Genomic DNA, 18,922 nt, shown 5'->3' on the forward strand with positions numbered 1-18,922 from the left:
ACTTGCCGGAGCATGGGCAGTCTACCAGAGATCACACCCCTGAGAAAACTGACTCTCCCTTTCCCAGTAGCCATCAGTTGCCAGTAGCTCTTTAGCTAGGGGTGGGGCCTTGTGAGAGCCTCCCCATCATGCTGAAATGTTGACTGACTTGATTTTTTGTGAGTCTTGTGTGGACAGCAATAGCTGCTGTGAGTTCCTCAGTGTCATGTCCAGAAGATGGGTTCATAGCAGACTTCCCCAATCTCTGACTCTTAACTATCTGATTTTCTTTTAGGCAACCTTGATTCTTTTTAGTAGTTGTGTAATATTCCATTGTGTGTGTGTGTTCTTTTTGTTTATAGGTTCATCTGTTGATTCTGCTTTATTGAATTGCTGTCTATTGCCTAAGGACATAATAGGCATTCAGGCATCTAGGAGAGCCAGAAGTTTATAGGTTTTGATTATAGATTAACATCCTGAGGAAAAGGGTAGAAAGAGGTAGATTATGCTTAGGTAAAAAGACACTTTCTACCAGGCTTTATGAAGTGGCAGCCATAAGAGCTGGTCAGAGCTGATGGTAAATAAAAGATTAAAAAAATCTTTTGGCAAGTAAAATGCTTTCTTAAAATGTGAAGAATTATCATAGTCAGCAGGAATTATTAGTATTAATTCCAGCTTTCATTTAAGGCTATAGCTTCTTTTTTAAAACAAACATGAACTTTGGTTTTCTTATTTGTTGTTTTTTGTTTATTTCTCTGATTTTGAGACAGGGTCTCTCTTTATAACCCTGACTATCCTGGAACTCACTATATAGACCAGGCTAGCCTCAGACTTACAGAGCCACTTGCCTCTGCCTTGATAAAGGTGTCTGATACCACCTGGCTGTTTTTGTTTGTTTGTTTGTTTTAAGACAGGATCTCCCTATGTAGTGCTCGCTGACTGACTGGGAGTTCCGTGTAGACATGGTCCACCACACCTGGCAATGTTGGACTTCTAATAGTCATTCAGCACACATTTATTGAGCACCTATTTTGTGTGGACACTGCTGTGCTTAGAGGGTATGGAGTAGACTATTATAGCAGGTAACTTAATCTAGAGGGAAATAGACATTGAAGACCACGTAATGGATTCTTCCTCAAGTTTTAGATATTTAGCAATTCCTTTTTGTCTTGAGAATCAGTTATTCTTAGAATTGAGGAAATATGTAATATGTGTATTTATAACTTTGTTAAGTGCTTTGAGAGAACAGTAAACAGTTTCATTAGAGAGTGTGCCACAGGGGACATGTTTGAGGGCCTTGGGAAGGCTTTCTTGGAGGAAGTGGCCTTTCACCTGAGGTTTGAAGGATGAGGGATATTCCCCAAGGGAAAGGGAGTTGTCAGAGAATTTTTCGAAAGCTTGTGAGGCTGAAGGAGTGTGGAGAATTCGAGGACTAAGAGTGGTGGCTAGCATTTATCCAGTGTTGATTATTGTACACTGCCTCAGTGCTTTAGCGGACAGCCACAGACCTTTTTATGCATCACCATTTCATCAGAGATTAATATAAGCCATGGAGACATCAAGTAACTTTGCCAAAACCATGATGCCAGGAAAGGCTAGCGCTGGAATTTCCCATGGTTCCTGCCCTCTTAACTGGGGTGCCTCTAGTTTCCTCAGGGTGACAACCAAGATAGAGGAGAAGAAAAAGGAATTAGGTAATTCAAGTTAGTGGTTTGCAGTTGGGGGCTAGTTTTGTTCCTTGGGGATGTTTGGCAATGCATGTAGACATCTGTGTCTGTCACAGTGAAGGGTGGTGTGGGGAAGGTGGCCTGGCAGTTGTGGGTAGAGGCTGAGGATGTTGCAAACTCCCAGCCCAAGCATGAGCAGGGATGAGGTTGAGAGTCCTGATGATAGACTCATGGTTATGTTCAGAAGATTTAGTCTGTGCTAAAAGCTAAGTGAAGAAAAATCTGACTTATGATACCAATATTCTCTTCAGGGTAAAATATCACTACTTTAATATACATATCTCCTTCTTGATATAATGGTATATCTGACTCAAAAATCACAGCTGGCTTTGTAGTTGAACTGTGGTTCTTCTCTACATTCAAGCATGTTCTTAAAAGAAAAACTCAGAACTTCTGTCCCATATCAGAAGAGCCACCTGGTGTGGGACAGAAGAAAGATAAAAATGTTATCAAAACTCTGCTTTCAAAATTTCAACTTCTCCCCATAGCTATTTTTGCCTCTCTGTTAGCTTTCTTTGAATAAATATCTATCAAAATAAAAAAAAAAAACGCAATGGGGGAAATATTGAAGGTTTTCTGCAAGGGAGTGACACGATCAGAAGGATGGCTTGTTATAGGTTGGAGATTGTATCACAGAAGGGGACTCACGAAGCTTGTTATAGGTTGGAGATTGTATCACAGAAGGGGACTCACGAAGCTTGTTATAGGTTGGAGATTGTATCACAGAAGGGGACTCACGAAGCTTGTTATAGGTTGGAGATTGTATCACAGAAGGGGACTCACGAAGCTTGTTATAGGTTGGAGATTGTATCACAGAAGGGGACTCACGAAGCTTGTTATAGGTTGGAGATTGTATCACAGAAGGGGACTCACGAAGCTTGTTATAGGTTGGAGATTGTATCACAGAAGGGCGAGTCACGAAGCACAGGTAGTGGGGGTGGTTGGAATGGGAAGATAAGTAGTTGGTGCTTTGTGAATAGCTATGGATGGCGGCAGAGACAGGATGCTGGCGAGTGCGTCTGGATGGATGGTAGGGAGCACCAGAATGCGGAGGGGAGAGAAGATTGTATGTTGGCATGTGTTATATTTCAGGTGGCTATGAGATACCCACATTAAGTTTTCTGGGTGTTTGAGAATACGGACTGGGAGCTCAAAGGCAAGAGGTGGGCTTTAGCAGATTCTTGATACTTGGATGTGATGTTGTATATGGAAGTTACTGAATTCAGCATGTGGACGCCATCATCTAGGGAGAAAGGTGAAGATGGCTTCTCTTCACTGAGTACTAGAGTTCCAGGTCAAGTTTGAATTTTATCTTAGACCTATTTTTTACTTTATGTATTTGATTCAGATTATTCTGTGCAAATTGGATTTGTCATAAAAAAATAATTTCATATGATTCAGAATTACTCCTATTTGTAGTTTAAACATGTTCTCAATGTTGATTTGCAAAATTCTTAAATGATTATGAAACAAGAGTCATTTTTTTCAGTTATGAGAAATGAATGCTTTTCATTTCTACCCAGTTTTAAAAAAATCAAAATCTCTTTTCTGCTTATTGATTACAGCACGTCCTCTGAAAGAGCAGGCCAAAGTTATGACTTTACCCAGAATTCTTTCAGGTGTCTTGGTGCATGAGTTGAGCCAGTCTCTGTTGCTCCCTTATCCTCAGCTGAGGAGAGAAGGTGGAGGTGGAGCTGAAGCGCCTCTTTCACTCCTGCTGATTACCCCACTCCTTCTGACATGGGCTAGTCACCCACTTCAGGAAGACCAACCACTATTGCTCTTAGTATCACAAGTCCCTTGGTTAGTTGTCTTGTCTGGAATTAAGGGAACATTGTTATACTAAAGGATTCATTTTGTCTAGGTGTGATGGAGACATTCACTGTCACTTTTGCTGTCCATATCCTTCAGTCCCAGTACTGTAAATGGGAAGACATTGTTGGCAGCACCCCCCACCCCCGTGCTTTTACATGCTGGCTCACACTCCCTCCCTGGGTCAAACTATACCATTGCAGAGCCAACAGTTTGCTTTACTTGGGCTATTTATTGGTTTGTATCCAGACACTCAGTAATTAAACTTCTTAACCTTAGATTTCCTTTCTTATTTGGTAAGATTGTTTTTTAAAGATTTTCTGTCAAAAGGTCTTTTGACTAAAAAGATGAAACAGTTGTTTGACATTAGGAAAAGATGAGTTAAATTTTCTAGATTTTATTATTTTGGTTTTATCTAATACACATTAGTGCTTTTGTTCAGAAAAATTTAAGTATTTGTCCTCAAGTACCAAAACTTCTTTAAAAAATGGTTAATACATTTCAAGATCTAATTAAGAGAAATAGTATCTCACAATTTGGATCTAAGGGAAGTTGCTAGGAACATGGAGTAATAACTTTTATTTGTTAATTTGGAAACCATGACAACACAATAAATATTATGTCTCTTAATTTGTCTTTCGGTGCTCTTTTGGCCTGAGTGCCATGGAAGAATAAACAAAATTAACCCAGTAAATGCTGAGTATGAGCTACCTGAGTTAGTCATTTTTCTTGAGTGTTTCATGTTTTTTTTTTTTTTTTTGAGACAGTCTCATTATATAGCCCTGTATGACCTCAAATTTATGATCTTCCTACTTCAGACTTCCAAGTGCTGGTATTATAGGTCCATACCTTTACACACCTAGTGAATGAGAAAAGATTCACTCCAAGTCAGGCTGGCCTCAGACTCATAGTGGCCTCCATGCCTCAGTTCCCAAGTGTCTTCAGGTACAAAGAGTGGAAAGAGCAGAATGTGGAGAACTGCTGGGCTAGTAGCTCGCGCCCTGCAGTGAGTACAGCGGGAGGAGGCATGCTGGAGGAGTGGGGCTACGCAGTCAGGAAGGGATTTTTCTGCTGAGGCTTAGAATTGACTTTGAAAGCTGTGGGGTCACAGTCAGATGTGACTACAGGGTAATAACCCTGGCTACCATGGATGCATCTGGAGGAGGGAAGTCACAGCTGTGTGTGTCTTGCTAGGAGATGATGAAAGCTTGAAGGAAGGGTGATAGGGAAAGGAGGGTTTAGGGAGACTGGCAAAGGTGTAAAGACTTGTGGGAACCGGGTAGTTGGGACTCAAGGACTGATTGTGGAGGGAGGCTAGGAAAAAGGAAGTCTTCATTTTATCTCCTGGGTGATGGGACAGTAATAGAGGCTGTAAACAAGGCGGGGAACTTAAAGGGGGGATTATACATTTAATTAGGTATTTATTGAGTCTGAAGTTCTTGTGGGACACCATCCATTTTTAATAGCCTATTAGATCAGGATGATGGAGAGAAACCTGTCTTGTACATAAAGATTTGCTAACTTTTATCAGCTGAAGTCAGTATCTTCCAGGAGAGAAGACAGAATGCAAAGAGCAGGAGGCTAAACCTAGAAACTCTGATTCTGTTAAAACTTGAAGGATCTAGAAAAGAACTGTGTGTCCACACAGGATTTTGAAGGAGGGTTGTTAACCAAAGGCATTAGTGTTGCAGGATGCCAAGAGTGTTCAGGAGGAATGAGGGGTTAGTGATGTCAGCTGTCCAGAAAGAATTGAGATAAGAACTTGGAAATTCCACTGGGTTTGGTAGTTAGAGGTCATTAGTGACCTTTGCCTGAGTAGTTTCAGTCCAGTGGTTTGGGCAGAAGCCAGACTGCAGTCATTTGAACCAAGTGAGAAGTGAGGAGAGGTATGTGAAGACGTGGCTGTAGAGACTTGTTGCCCTCTTTCTTAAAAATGGGAGAGACCTTGTACCCGCTTTAGATGAACCAATAGAAGGAAAGCTGAAGACAGGAAAGGTGGATAGTTGGGGCAGGGTCCTGGGTGGCTGAGTCCTTCATGGCAGTTTTCGAGGGGATGTGTTGAGAGTGGTGGACTTGGGGTAGCACTGACCCGAAACAGGAGGGCTGACTCTTCAGTGGGACTTCAGAGAGAGGAAAAGGGATGGCATAGAGACTGGGAGACCTGTCCTGGGCAGGAAGATGTTCAGGGAGTGCCTCCTTCAGGCCCCAACCTGTATTTTCTACTTCAAGCATATTCTCAGACATATTTGAAAGATGCCTTCTGTTGTGGAAAAAGTTAGCATAAGAGAAGAAATACCTTATGTAGGAGAGAGAAGAAAGATTATATTGCACAACTTTCCCCATGGAGAATAAAAACCATTTACATTGTATTTCTTAGAAATTTCCCCCTTCCAGTTTATTTCGAACAGTCTGTAGTAATATGGCATGGTTTTGAGTGGTTCTGTTTTGTTTCTGAAAGCATCTGTGGTTCATTGTAATCTTAGAGTATATACTTAAAAACAAACAAAAACACATATCTGTTTGTGGTTCACTAGGTACTGTTTATAACTTGATGAACCTACCCCAATTTCTAGAATGTATGCATATCTTGTAGTTGGTTAAGTCTTTTGACTCTAAATTGTTAGATACTAGGTCCAGACTATTGTTAAGTAAACATACCTTTGTTCCCCTACCAGTAGAGTAGTCTCAAGTGAGATGTGCAATAAGGATTTTATTGAAGTAAACAGTGAGCACTGCCCAGGAGATCAAGCAGGCCCCTCCTTTTTGTCTATCCACTGAACAAAGTTTATAACAGGATTGACCGGCTTCGGGTGAGCCTTTGGCCGGAATGCTACAGGGAACCACAGCAAATTTAACCTGGTCCTTCTGCCTGCTAAGCTGAAGCAGTTACAGAACTTAAATTTAAAATGCAGAAAGCTTGTGAATGCTTTTAGTTTGAGAAGTTGTATTGTGCGTATCCCTTGGGGTTTCAGTAGGTTGACCCAATAGTATACAGCGGGGCGTCCCAAGGAAGAGAGAAACTGAAATCACAATTAAGAGGCTTTGAAGGCTGTCAATGAAAGTGGTAGGAGCTGCTGGAAAAGGGGAAGCCTGTTGGAAGGAAACCACGGATGGATTAGGTCAGGATTGAGGGGGGTGGGGTGGGCTCCATTGCTGGAGACTGGGGACCCTGGAAACAAAGCTACTCACTGGTTGAGTGTGGAGTTCGTTTCTCTCACTCTGTCTGTGGCTAGCTCATCCACTAGGGGGTAAAAGTGAAGGCTTTGATTATGGCTGAGAAGTCAGAATTTGTGATGATGAATTAGAGTTCTTCAAATTGGCTCAGAACTGAAACTACAAAGATGAGCACAAAGGCTGGGTATAGTAGAAGGAGATTAAAGGACTGACCTGGGAACCAGTAGGACCAAAATAGTACAGTTACGCAGAAACTGGAGCTCGAAGCAAACCTCTGGTTTGTCCGAGGAGATAGGCTCAGACTCGGTGTATAAATAGACAGGTGGAAGTGTGTGGTTAAGAAAGAGTGGAGACTGCAGTGTGAGTCTCAGGCTGCGGGTCTTGGCTCTGGTATTTGCTATTAGGTGATTATTATTATTATTATTATTTTGCTATCAGGTGATTATTGGTACGGTATTTGTCCTCTGTATCACAGAGGTTGATTTCGTGGATTAATAGCAACTAATCATCTAGCCTTGCTTGTAAGTCAGTGCTCAAATGATGCAGTTAGGACAGAGTGAGGTCTTGTTTCACCCACTCTCTGCAAAGTGTGACCTTTGTTTATTTGTTTGAGATGGAATCTCGTTATGTGGATTCAAACTCATGGGCTCAAGATCCCCTGGCCTCAGCCTCCAGACTAGCTTGGACTACAGTTGTGTTCCACTGTGCCAGGTGCAAGTTTGGGTTTTGATTGTAAGAAGATTATTCTGATAATATTGTTTAATTTTAGGCAAGGTTATCCCTTAACAGACTACTGCAGTTTGAGTTGGATTCTGATCTATTTTCATAAGCTTATTTCTCAGGCTCTGATGTTTAAAGGTTTAATTAGGGTTTATTTAGTAATTGGTCTAAGAAATGCTATATATTCTTTGCCCTTCTAAATTTCCTAATGTTTGTTGTTATTAAATATTCTGACTTAAAAAGAAGTTCAACTCAATATTTCCTAAACTTCCTAGGTCATAAATTCTCCTTCCTCCTGTTTATACATTAACTTTGTGAACTGGAATTTTGTATATTGTAGTATTTATTTAACTTGAGCTCTCACTTTCCCTTTCTTGCTGTTTGTCTCCTTCTTTTTGTGTATTTGCGTGTACTTGTGTGTGTCTTTGAGTCAGGCTCTCATGTAGCTTAGGCTGGCTTCCAACTCACTATATAGGCAAGGATGGCAGACTTTTGGTCTGCCGTTATCTCCTAAGTGCTAGGACTGCAGGTGTGTGCCTCCACACCTCATAACTTAGGTGACTTTTGTTGCATTTAGTTTTATCTATTCAAAAAGCCCAACTTAAGGAATCAAACAGAGAGATGTCTCAGCAGCTAAGAGCGCTGAATACTCTTGCAGAGGATCAGGGTTTGATTCTCAGCATCCACATGGCAGCTCCTAATGGTAACTCCAGTCTTAGGGTATCTCACACCTTCTTCTGGCCTCTGTGGTCCCTACATGTGCATAGTGCACAGACATACATACAGGCAAAACACCCATACAACTTAAAATAAAGGTAAAGCAGGGCATGATGGTGCACACCTTTAATCCCAGCACTCAGTAGGCAGAGGCAGGGGGATTTCTGTGAATTCGAGGCCAGCCTGGTCTACAGAACAAGTTCTAAGGCAGCAAGTAGGTGCTACAAAGAGAAACCCTGTCTCCAAAATTGCCCCCCCCCCACATACATACACAACAAAATAAAACAAAATGATATAATTCAGTGACCAACGCATGCACCATTTTAGGATAGTGCATGCTTTTAAAGTCTGTATACTGGGGCGTACAATCATCCCCTCCTATCTAATTGCAAAACATTTCATCAGCCTCCTGAGAACTCCCTTCGTAATTAGCAGTTACTTCCTATCTCTTTCCTTCCCAGCAACCAGTAGTCTAGTTTCTGTCTGTATAGATTTGCTTATTCTTGGTGTTTTATATAAATAAAGTCACACGTGTCACTTCTCGTGTCTGACGTCTTTCTCTTAGCAAAGTGTGCTCAAGGTCTATGCATGCTGCAGTCTGTGTCACTCTTGTGTTTGTGTTTAAGGCTGAGTAATATTCCATCAGTGGATACCCACATTCATTTATCCACTCACTAGCTGCTGGAGTGTTGCTTGCCTCTCCTTTTCGACTGTTATGAGCAAAGCTCTTGTGAACATTTGTGGAGACATATGTCTTCATCTCCTTAGGAACACATCTAGGGTAGTTGCTGGGTTTCTGGTATCTCTGATTTAAAATCTGGAGAAACCGTCACACTCTTCTAAAGCAGTGTATTCCCCTGTGCCCCTCTACCATTGCTGAGGGCATTCTGGTCTCTCCACATTCTTGATAGCTCTAGTTATTTGGTTTAAAAAATAATCTGTTTTATTATAGCTATTCTAGTAGCTGTGCAGTGTGACTCAGTGGATGTGAGGTATTTTACTTCTTTTTCCCCTTTCTCATTAAACTTTTCTTTTTAAGCAATTTTTAAAATTTGTGACACATTTTTGGTCAAGTTATTTCTAATAAGAAGCATGACTAAAAACAAACAGCAGTAATGACTTAAAACTTCCATCTATACTCAAACAAGTGTCCACACGGCAGTCTTTTTTCTGAAGGCTTTTCCAGGCCGGTCTTCAATGAGATGTTCTCTTTCCACCGACTGGGTAACAAGTGTTAGGGATGATGCTTGGCCTGGGCATAGTTGGTGGCCTTCCTAGCCCTGTCACCTTTTTGGAGCAGAGTTAGAGAAGCGTCTTAACACACACAGAATTGCTGGGGACCTTACCGATGGCAGCTGTACCAGCTTCCTGGAACCGAGGACTGCCTTCCAGCTTTGTTCAGAATGTTGAGTCGTCTTCCCTTCAGCAAACTTGCAGAGTCCAGTAGAGGGGCAGAGCCTGCAATGATTTGGCCTGGATGATTCAGGATAGTCATGAGCAGTGGAGGATGGCTGCTTCCAGTCACCCCCCCCCCCCCTTTTAACTGGCAACAATTGCCAGAATAAACATTTTGATGGACAGCTCCCTCAGGAATAGCTTCACTCAAAGCCTCATGGTGTATTTCAACACACTTTACTTCAGTTGTGACATTGGCTGGAGAAAGGCAGCCACTATACTGTGAGGGCAATAATTTCCCACAGCTCACAGGGACTATATAACACCACCAGTTTTGTAAACATCTTGGAAGGGGAGGCACAAAGGCTTTCAGTTGGACAAGTTGGTGGCAGGATACAGTCTGTACTTGGTGTGGTTCCATTTGCATTGCCACCATGAGTGACATTCCATTCTGTGAATCAAGGCATGTTGGCACTTGACTTAGACCAGGAATTTGGCCCAAATGCTACAGTGTGAGGGTGGTGGCTTATTTCTTAGTGTAAATACTACCTTCCTAAAAGAGCTTTGTTCCTCTCCTGGCTAAAGGGGGAACAGTTAGTTGTTGTGCACCGAGTGTATAGGCTAGAAGGTATGCTCATGTCATGTGCCTGCCAGCTTTTTTTTTTTTTTTTTTAAATTTCAAGACAGGGTTTCTCTGTGTAGCAATGATTGTCCTGGAACTCACTCTGTAGACCAACCTGGCCTTGAACTCAGAGATGCATCTGCTTCTCAAGTGCTGGGTTTAAAGGCGTGTGCCACCATCATCCAGTGGCCTGTCAGTTTTTTGAGAGACCAGCTTTAAACTTGCCACCTGCAGCACCAACAGTCAAGACAGCATAGGCAGTCTGTAATGGTGCACCTGTCATCTTTTTTTTAATAGAAGTCTATGCTCTGGGGCATCAGTGATAGTCACTTAATACTTGCAGGTCTCCAAAGTGATGGAGAAAGGTCATTTGTCAATAAACAAACTGCCTTGGCCCATTTGATAGGCTATCCCTTAGGTGGGTGGAGTAGACAGAATAGAATGCTGGGAGGAAGAGGAAGTGAGCTCAGATGCAAGGCAGCTCCTCTGAGAGACAGACGCCATGCTCTCCTCTCCAGAGCAGATGCGATGAAGCTCTGACCCAGGATGGACATAGGCTAGAATCTTCCCGGTAAGCACACCTTGGGGTGCTACACACATGAACAGAAATGGGCCAAGCAGTGTTTAAATGAATAGAGTTTGTGTGTCGTTATTTTGGGTATAAGCAGTGTTTAAATGAATAGAGTTTGTGTGTCGTTATTTTGGGTATAAAGCTAACCATGCGGGAGCCGGGCTGTGGGAAGAGGCCCGCAACTCCCTCAACACCAAAGTCCACAGGAGATGTCACTGGTTGTTGATGGGGTTTCTGTCCTGCCCGGTTCCAACAATTATGTCCCAAAGAAGTCACACCGAGGCTTACATTAGTTATAAACTGATTGGCTCATTAGCTCAGGCATCTTATTAACTCTTATAACTTATATTAGCCCATTATTCTAGTATATGTTAGCCACATGGCTCAGTATCTTTTTCAGCAATGCAGTCACATTTTGCTTCTTCTGTGTCTGTGCCGGGACTGCAGAGGAGTGGGTTTCCTCCTTCCCAGAATTCTCCTGTTCTCATTGACCCACCTCTACTTCCTGTCTGGTTGTCCCACCTATGCTTCCTGCCTGGCTACTGGCCAATCAGCGTTTATTTAAAATATAATTGACAGAATACAGACCATTCTCCCACACCATGCTACTCATGCTCAGCCCTCACTTTATCTGAAGATCCAGACACTTGAAGGAACCCTTTCCCATTTCAGTGCCTACTTCATAAGCTTTCAATGTTTTATGTGTCTGAGTGTTTTGCTTACATATATGTATAACACAAGTTATAAGTTATATATCCTGGGGCTAATCTGGATTAGTAACTCCTGTAGCTATCCTGGGACTAATCTGGATTAGCATCTGCTATAGCTATCCTGGGACTTATCTGGATTAACAACTCCTGTAGCTATCCTGGGACTAATCTGGATTAGCATCTCCTGTAACTATCCTGGGGCTAATCTGGATTAGCATCTCCTGTAACTATCCCGGGGCTAATCTGGATTAGCATCTCCTGTAACTATCCTGGGGCTAATCTGGATTAGCATCTGCTATAGCTATCCTGGGGCTAATCTGGATTAGCATCTCCTGTAACTATCCTGGGGCTAATCTGGATTAGCATCTGCTATAGCTGTCCTGGGGCTAATCTGGATTAGCAATTCCTGTAGCTATCCTGGGGCTAATCTGGATTGGTGTCTCCTGTAGCTATCCTGGGGCTAATCTGGATTAGAGTAAGGATGTGGCCAAGGATGGGGGAAATCACTACAAAGCAGAAACCAGAGAGATTTGAAAGTTCCATGTGGCACTTTGAGCTGTTTATGAATTTCCTTGATATTCTGACCTTAACATGAAATGAACTTGTTTACTTATTTAGCAGATGTTGGGACATGAAGTTGTGGGGTGCCAAGAGGCATGCAATTCTAAAAGGTTTTATGTGTATGGTTGTTTTGTGCATACATGTTTGGCTGGCTGCTGCTGGTGTGCTTAGTGTCCACAGGTGCCGGAAGAAGGCATCAGATTCCTTAGGATTTGAGTTATAGATAGTTGAAAGCACCATGGGCATGCTGGGAACCGAACTCAGATCCTCAGGAAGATCCTAATGCTCATAACACTGAACCATTTCTCTAGTCCTATTTTTTTTTAAAAAAAAATTGTTTTAAACACATTGTACGTGTGTGTGTGTGCATGTGCGTGTGTGCACGTGTGTGTTTGATAAGAACTTGCGTGAGTCAGTTTACTCCTTTCTACCATGTATGTCCCAGGATTGATTGTCAGATTAGGTGACAAGGGCCTTTACCTGCGGAATCATCTCCCTGCATTCCACTTTAAAGACGAGGTCTCTCTGTGTAGCTCTGGCTGGCCTGGGATTCACTGTGTAGACCAGGCTAGTCTTGAAATTTTATTGAGTCCCTACTGCTTTTGTCTCCTGGATGGTGGGATTACAGGTGTGTACAGGTATACATGTGTATACCAACACACCTGGCTTATCATTTTAATATAAAGTTATAAAGATGCATAGAGATAAGAGTGTTTAGTATTTATGAAAGATGTAATGGGAATAATCATCATATATTGTGGGAACTCTTTCCTGGGGAGATGTAAACAAATGTCTAGCTCTTTATTAGAAGGTATCAGCAATAAACCAAAGTATGATTCTACTAACTTTAATCAGGCATACTTACAGAGCATGGTCGGGTAGTTACTTAATAGGAGCAAAGCAGCCATATCACCCCAAAGTTTCACCCTATGGAGAATGATGACTTTGCATAGCTGCTTGCTTATATGGAGTCTCCCTGTCACTTAACCTGCCATAGTGTATATACTAGTACCTCCTTAGACCACAAGACCACGTGCAGTTTGGGGCAGAGTCATACTCAGTGGGCAGAGGACAGGAAGCAGAGGGGGTGTTTAAGATAAGAGGTTGAGTGTCTGATCCTCCCCACCCCTCCTCCTCTGAGGGAATGCCAACAGTTAACAGGCCCCATCCTGAGGGTCTACAATTGTTCACAACTGCTCTGATGAAGGTGATGGCTGTTCTGCCCCAAGGATAGTACTAGACAACTTCCTAGAAAGTAGTCTTTTAGCTGAGTGAAAGACAATGGGCAGTACTTTCTGCCAAGCAGGTTCTAAACTATAGTGCTCAGGCAAAGAAGGGGATGGGTGACTGGCCTACGAGGAGCAGCTCCCAAGTGTGAGGAGCCTTCTTTCTGCTTTTGTCTCTCCGCTCCTTCTGTTTGTGCAGCCCCTCCACCTCTTACCCCATCAGAAATGTCTTTGTCAATTCTGTGGCCTCATAGAAGATGGACTTATAGGGCAGGTTCTAGAGGAATGGATTTCTGAGGTGGTCTAGTTCAAGCAGGAGATGGAGCTTTCCTGCTGTGGCTCCATTTACATCAAATTCCCAGATAGCTGATGATTAGAGATTAGTAGTTGCCAGGAGCTAATGGGGAGATAAAACAGGAAGGAATTATTCATGTATGTGGACTTTCTCTTTGAGAATCTTTGAGTTAATAGTGATAGTTGTGCAGTCTTATGGATGTGCTGAAAGCACCAAATTACATTCTTTAGTAAGATTGAACTATCACTGTACCACCTGAACACAACTGCTCTCCTTTAAAAATGGTGAATTATCTCTGATGCTTAAATTATATTTCAATTTAAGAGGAAGGGTAAGGAATGAAAGAGACGGTGAAGGGATGGAGATCCCGAAACAAGCAGAGATTGAGACACTCAGTGATAGTTTAAATATTAGCAATATTGAAAATGAAATAGCAGCCATTTCTTAAGTTTTTAGTCTGAACAATTGATAAGGACAGAAATATGGGAATAGAGCAAGTTTTGGGGAAATAAGTAGTGAGCTGTGTATTTAATGTATAACCAAGGCAAACAGGTAAAGTTAATGGCCCTGATTTGAAGAGAGATTTTTGAGACTAGAGAAAGAGGGCAGTGTGTGAAAGTTGGCTGAAGTCAGTCAAACTTGTTGACAGGTGATATTTTCTTTTTCCTTGGAAGATGTGTGCTGCTGTTCCTTATTGCCTAGTTTGGTCTATAAGCTGAGCGTTGTGTTACTTTTCAGGCAGAAGCAAGACTAGCAGCAAAGCGGGCCGCCCGGGCCGAAGCGAGAGACATCCGCATGAGGGAACTGGAACGACAGCAAAGAGAGGTAACGCCAAGTGTGTGTGGTGTATTGTGGTGAGGGATAAAAAGCCAGGTTGGATCTCATCCTCTTGAGTCTCTGTTTCCAGGGCTCAGGAGTCCAAGGGTTGCTGTGAGGTAGTGAGAGGGATGTCCCCAGGCTGGACATGTTTTTTTCTCTTCGGGGTGCTTTCTCCTCCACTTGAATGTAGGTCTAGGTCTTGTTCTCCTAGGTCAGCAACTGCGTTTTATTTTTAGATAAACCATCTGAGAATGAACACAGAGAGGAGGGGGCATTGCAGACAATATAAAAGCTCTGGCCCCAGGGTGGCAAAACTAAAGACTCCTTCATTATTCACTTCATAATCCCAATTCTCTGCCTTTGAAATAATTAACTTAGGAAGTCTGTTCTGGACATTTTTCTATATTTTCTTACAGTATAAATATGGTTTATGCCCATAGTGTTACCATCCTCACTGTCAACCCTTTTATTTCCATAGGATGTGGGGAGACACCTTGATAATGGTCTTTGTGCTACATGAGGACCGGCCTGGGAGTTTTAGAATGGGAGGTTTTGACATGACATATGTGCAGGTTCAAGTAGAAACATGACAGTGAACCCTGATTCCCCCAGAGAGCTAGCTGAGTCCCCACACTTACCATTTGAAGCATACTTAGTAATGTAGGAAAATGTTCATGTAAGAATATAGGGAGAACCCCAAAGTATAAAATTGGTAGAACACCCCAAAACAAACCAACCAGTGCCAAAATATAGGACCAGAAAGAACTGGTTTAATCAGTACTTTGACTTGACAGCCTGTAGTTACAATTGGTCCTCTGTTTTTCTGTAGTCTACATATTTATATTATGCTTTTGTCTTCAGAAAAATGGAGAAAAGTAAAATAGGTAAATGGAAATTGAGCTAAGATAAGATGCTCATTAACTTTTCTTTCTGACATCTACTTGGGTCTGAAAAGTCTCACAAATATTTCAATACTATTTATAAAGGGGAAACATCTGTGGAGGAGTAATTTATTTGATGTTATTGGTAGATTTTCTATTGACAAGTTAATAAAAGAAGTTTATATATTTGTGCTCTAGGCTGATGTAATTTTTTCCCCTTAGTTACAGTTAATATTGGATGCAGTTTTTGGTTTGAAATGTAATGTTCCAATGCACTGTCTCTGTACACCTAAGGTTGTACTAAACTACAAATAGGAGAGGCAGTTATTGATAGAGGTTCTGTCCCTGCAGAGAACCATGCGTCTTTTTGTTGGTGAACATAGTTAGTTTAGAAATCTCTTGTATTTTCAAAGTGTAGCTTTGAATCACCTACTATTGTTGCCCTGGGCAAGTGTATGTGATAAAGATTTTTTGGAGAATGCAGTGTTTTGGAAACCGTTCAGTTTATAAAACTTTTTTATTCATAGCCTTCTCATCATTGCTCTGACCGGAAATGGGGGCAGATTCAAAAGTGGCTGGTAGGCCAGGATTGCCTGTCCTGCATGCTGTGATAAACTGTTGAACTAATGTAACACTGCAGCCAAACATTAACTAATGGTTTGCAAAGTAGGCGCTTGGTCTGTGTGAAGAGAAGATTATATGGGTCCTCGTAGTCTAGCCGTTTCCTTTGTTGTGGGTAGCCTCACTTTCACCTCATGGAAGTCCCAGATCAAGAAAGAACGAGTAAATGAATGTGTTTTAGTAGTTTGGGCCAGACTAGAAAATATTAAATACAAACAAAAGCATATGTTGAAAATCTAATATTTCAGTTCTCTGTTCATGGGATGTGAAGATAACATTTAAAAGAATCATTGATATGTGTGTAGCTTAAACATTGAGAGTCTTACACTTAGGAAGTTTTTGTTTGAGGTTTAAAATGTAGTTGATTAACCTGAGTCTTGACTGGTAGCTAGGACTGGACATACACAGAAGGTGGGAGCGTGTTTCAGATGGGAGTAATTGCTACTCCTCCCTCCTTCTGCTCCTGTTCTTTACTCCTTTCAGATTGATCTTCCTCTCCCTTCCTACCGTACTCTTGGCTCCCTTGTTTGTGAGCCTATAGGTTATCATGTGATATTCTTGATATAAACTATAAGTGGCTAATAAGTTTTTAGTGAAATCTATGATGTATGATGACGCATAGGACTCTCTGTTGCTAGATGATTCTTTTCACGTCAGATATTTCTCTTGATTGTAACTGTGTGTGTTTGTGTGTGCGTGTGCTTGTGTCACTCTTGTCTTGTTGGGATGTGAGTAGGGAGTACCAGAAACACGAAGTTCAGGAATGAAGGAAGCTATTGTGTGTTAGCACCATGCTGGAGCTTTTTACCTTGCTTTATCATAGGGGTGCTCTCCATTTTGTAGATGGGCTCTTTAGGTTTTTTGTTTTTGTTTTCGGTCAACTTAAATCTAGACATACCTGGGAAGAGGGAATCATAACTAAGGAATTTTATCCATCAGATTGGTCTATGGCCATGTCTGTGAGGTATTTTCTTAATTATTAATTGATCTAGGAAGGCCCTGCCCACTGTGGGTGGCACCATCCCTAGGCAGGTTGGCCTAGCTATGTGAGAGGTAGCTGAGCAAGCCAGAGGAGGCAATATAGTAAGCAGTGTTCCTGCATGGTCTCTGCTTCCGTTCTTGCCTCTAGGTTCCTGCCCAGACTTTTCTCACTGATGAACTGTAGCCAGGACAAACCTTTCCTTCCCTAACTTGGTTTTGGTCAGGGTTTTATCACAGCAACACAAAGCATACTAGGACAAGAGACGAAGGAGAGGTGTAGTGATGTAAGCAGCCTGTTTAGTCATTGGCAGAGTCAGGAGTGCCACAGCTGCTGACAAAGGTGAAGCAATCGAGGGGAGGGCTGGAATCTTCCTGCTTTTCCGTACAGTCCTGTGCAGCCAGCTTTCCCTGTTTCTCGTGGTTCTGATTTAAAGTTGTGCGCTTCAATCAGCAGCATGTTGGTGTGTGGCTGGAAGAGTAAATACTGTTTCTAGTGTTTTCTAATCTGAAACTGAAGGAGCAACTCCAGCCTCAGCTTCATAATAATATTTGTAGACAGAGAAGATGGCTAGGCATGTTCTTGGGGCTGGGATTTTCTTTGACTGAAACTACTGAGTCTTACTTTAAGTGAACTTTTAAAAAGAGTGTGTTTTATTTTCATTAACCAAATTGATATAACAAGATAATTTTCCAGGAAGTTTTGAAGTTTTTATATTTTATTAATTCTTACGAGAAACTCAGTTGTCCCAGTTAACATCATTGCAGAATCTTTGCTCCATTTGTATGTTGCCATTACCAACATTAGCCTTTCATCCATGACTTAAAATTTTGAGAATACTGGGGCCTCATTTAGAGCTCTGCCTCTGAGCTTTATCTCCAACCTGCTTTTTACTTTTTGAGACAAAGTCTGTGTTGACCTGGCAGAAATAGTTTGTTGGTCATCAGCCTCCTGTTCTGGATATTTATGTTGTCATTCATGATGGTGGCCAGTCCTTAGACCGCCAGGGAGGAAAAGACTCCCAAAAGTTTGGGCTAAATATGTCCCTGTCATTTAAAGCATTGTCATGCTTGGATTGTTCAGTCCTAATAAGACCACCCAGGATTATGACTGGTTGTTTCTCATGACTGTGGAGAAGGGAACACTCTGTCTTGTATTTAGTACCTAAGAACACAGTTTGTTGCCGCCTGTTTTCTTAGCTACTGGTGCTATTCCTTAAGGAAAAGCTACTGGCTCTTATATGTATTATCGATCCCACCTGGACAGTGAAGAGGGCTGTTCTTCCATGGAAGGAAGCTCTGAGTTTGTTGTTTCTATGTAACTGAATCTCAGCAGGATGGATGCTATTCAAGGTTCTGTGGGCTGGTTTATGCTCTGGGAGATCCCTCCTCAACCCTTCTGTGTGGTAACTTTCTGTCCTGAAGATGAGGGACCAGATAAAACCCTCTCTATGGACCCCAGAACCCAGGCATGGTGGTGCCTGCCTATAATCTTGGCACTTGGGAGGCAGAGGCAGGAGGATTGCCATGATTTTGAGGTTAGCCTTGTTTACTGAGTGAGACCTGTCTCAAAAAAAAACAGAATTCTAGAGTTGTAACCAAAGTTTTTCCAACAGTGTTTCCTTCTAATTTCCTTAGATTTGCCACTTAACTGCTTTTCACAGTCAGGAGATAATCAAAAACAGCCTCAGTGCTTTGCCTTTCTGCAGAGAGCTGTGCTACTGAGAAAAGATGCCTTTCAGCTCTTAAGGCACGATAAAAATTTGTTTTGTGTTTTCCTTACTGTTTTACGTGAACATATATTTTTCAAATTGGCTTAGAGAAATGCTTTTGGCAGCCTTAGCCATGTGCTGGTAATTAGATTTAAGTTGATTAGAATTAAATTTAGTTTTTCAGTTGTGCATTATATTAGGGTTTTCTAGAGGAACAGAAGTCATAAGATGAATATATGTAAAAGAACTTATTAAATTAACTTACATTAAAATAATAACACCCTCACACTTGAGAGGCTGAGATCAGGTAGTTAGTTGCTTGGTCCATTTCACTGGATGCTTCAGCAGTTGGAATCATCTCACAGGCGCTGTTTTCTAACTGTTGGGAGGTCAACAAGTTGG

The 18,922-nt window shown here is 41.8% G+C and overlaps 1 protein-coding gene across 9 annotated transcripts in view; it reads left to right on the forward strand.

Moving 5' to 3' along the window:
* Positions 1-18,922, forward strand: part of Lrrfip2 (LRR binding FLII interacting protein 2) — a 111,268-nt gene that overhangs the window by 31,260 nt on the left and 61,086 nt on the right. For 5 of the 9 annotated variants that reach the window (XM_057766310.1, XM_057766312.1, XM_057766311.1 and 2 more), the window contains 2 exons: positions 14,248-14,334; positions 15,737-15,787. In XM_057766310.1, the coding sequence (XP_057622293.1) occupies positions 14,248-14,334; positions 15,737-15,787 (138 nt within the window). The remainder of the gene's footprint in view (positions 1-14,247; positions 14,335-15,736; positions 15,788-18,922) is intronic. The other 4 variants (XM_057766315.1, XM_057766316.1, XM_057766317.1 and 1 more) reach the window with 1 other exon arrangement.

Source organism: Chionomys nivalis, chromosome 4 (genome assembly GCF_950005125.1).
Source record: "Chionomys nivalis chromosome 4, mChiNiv1.1, whole genome shotgun sequence".
NCBI lineage: Eukaryota > Metazoa > Chordata > Mammalia > Rodentia > Cricetidae > Chionomys > Chionomys nivalis.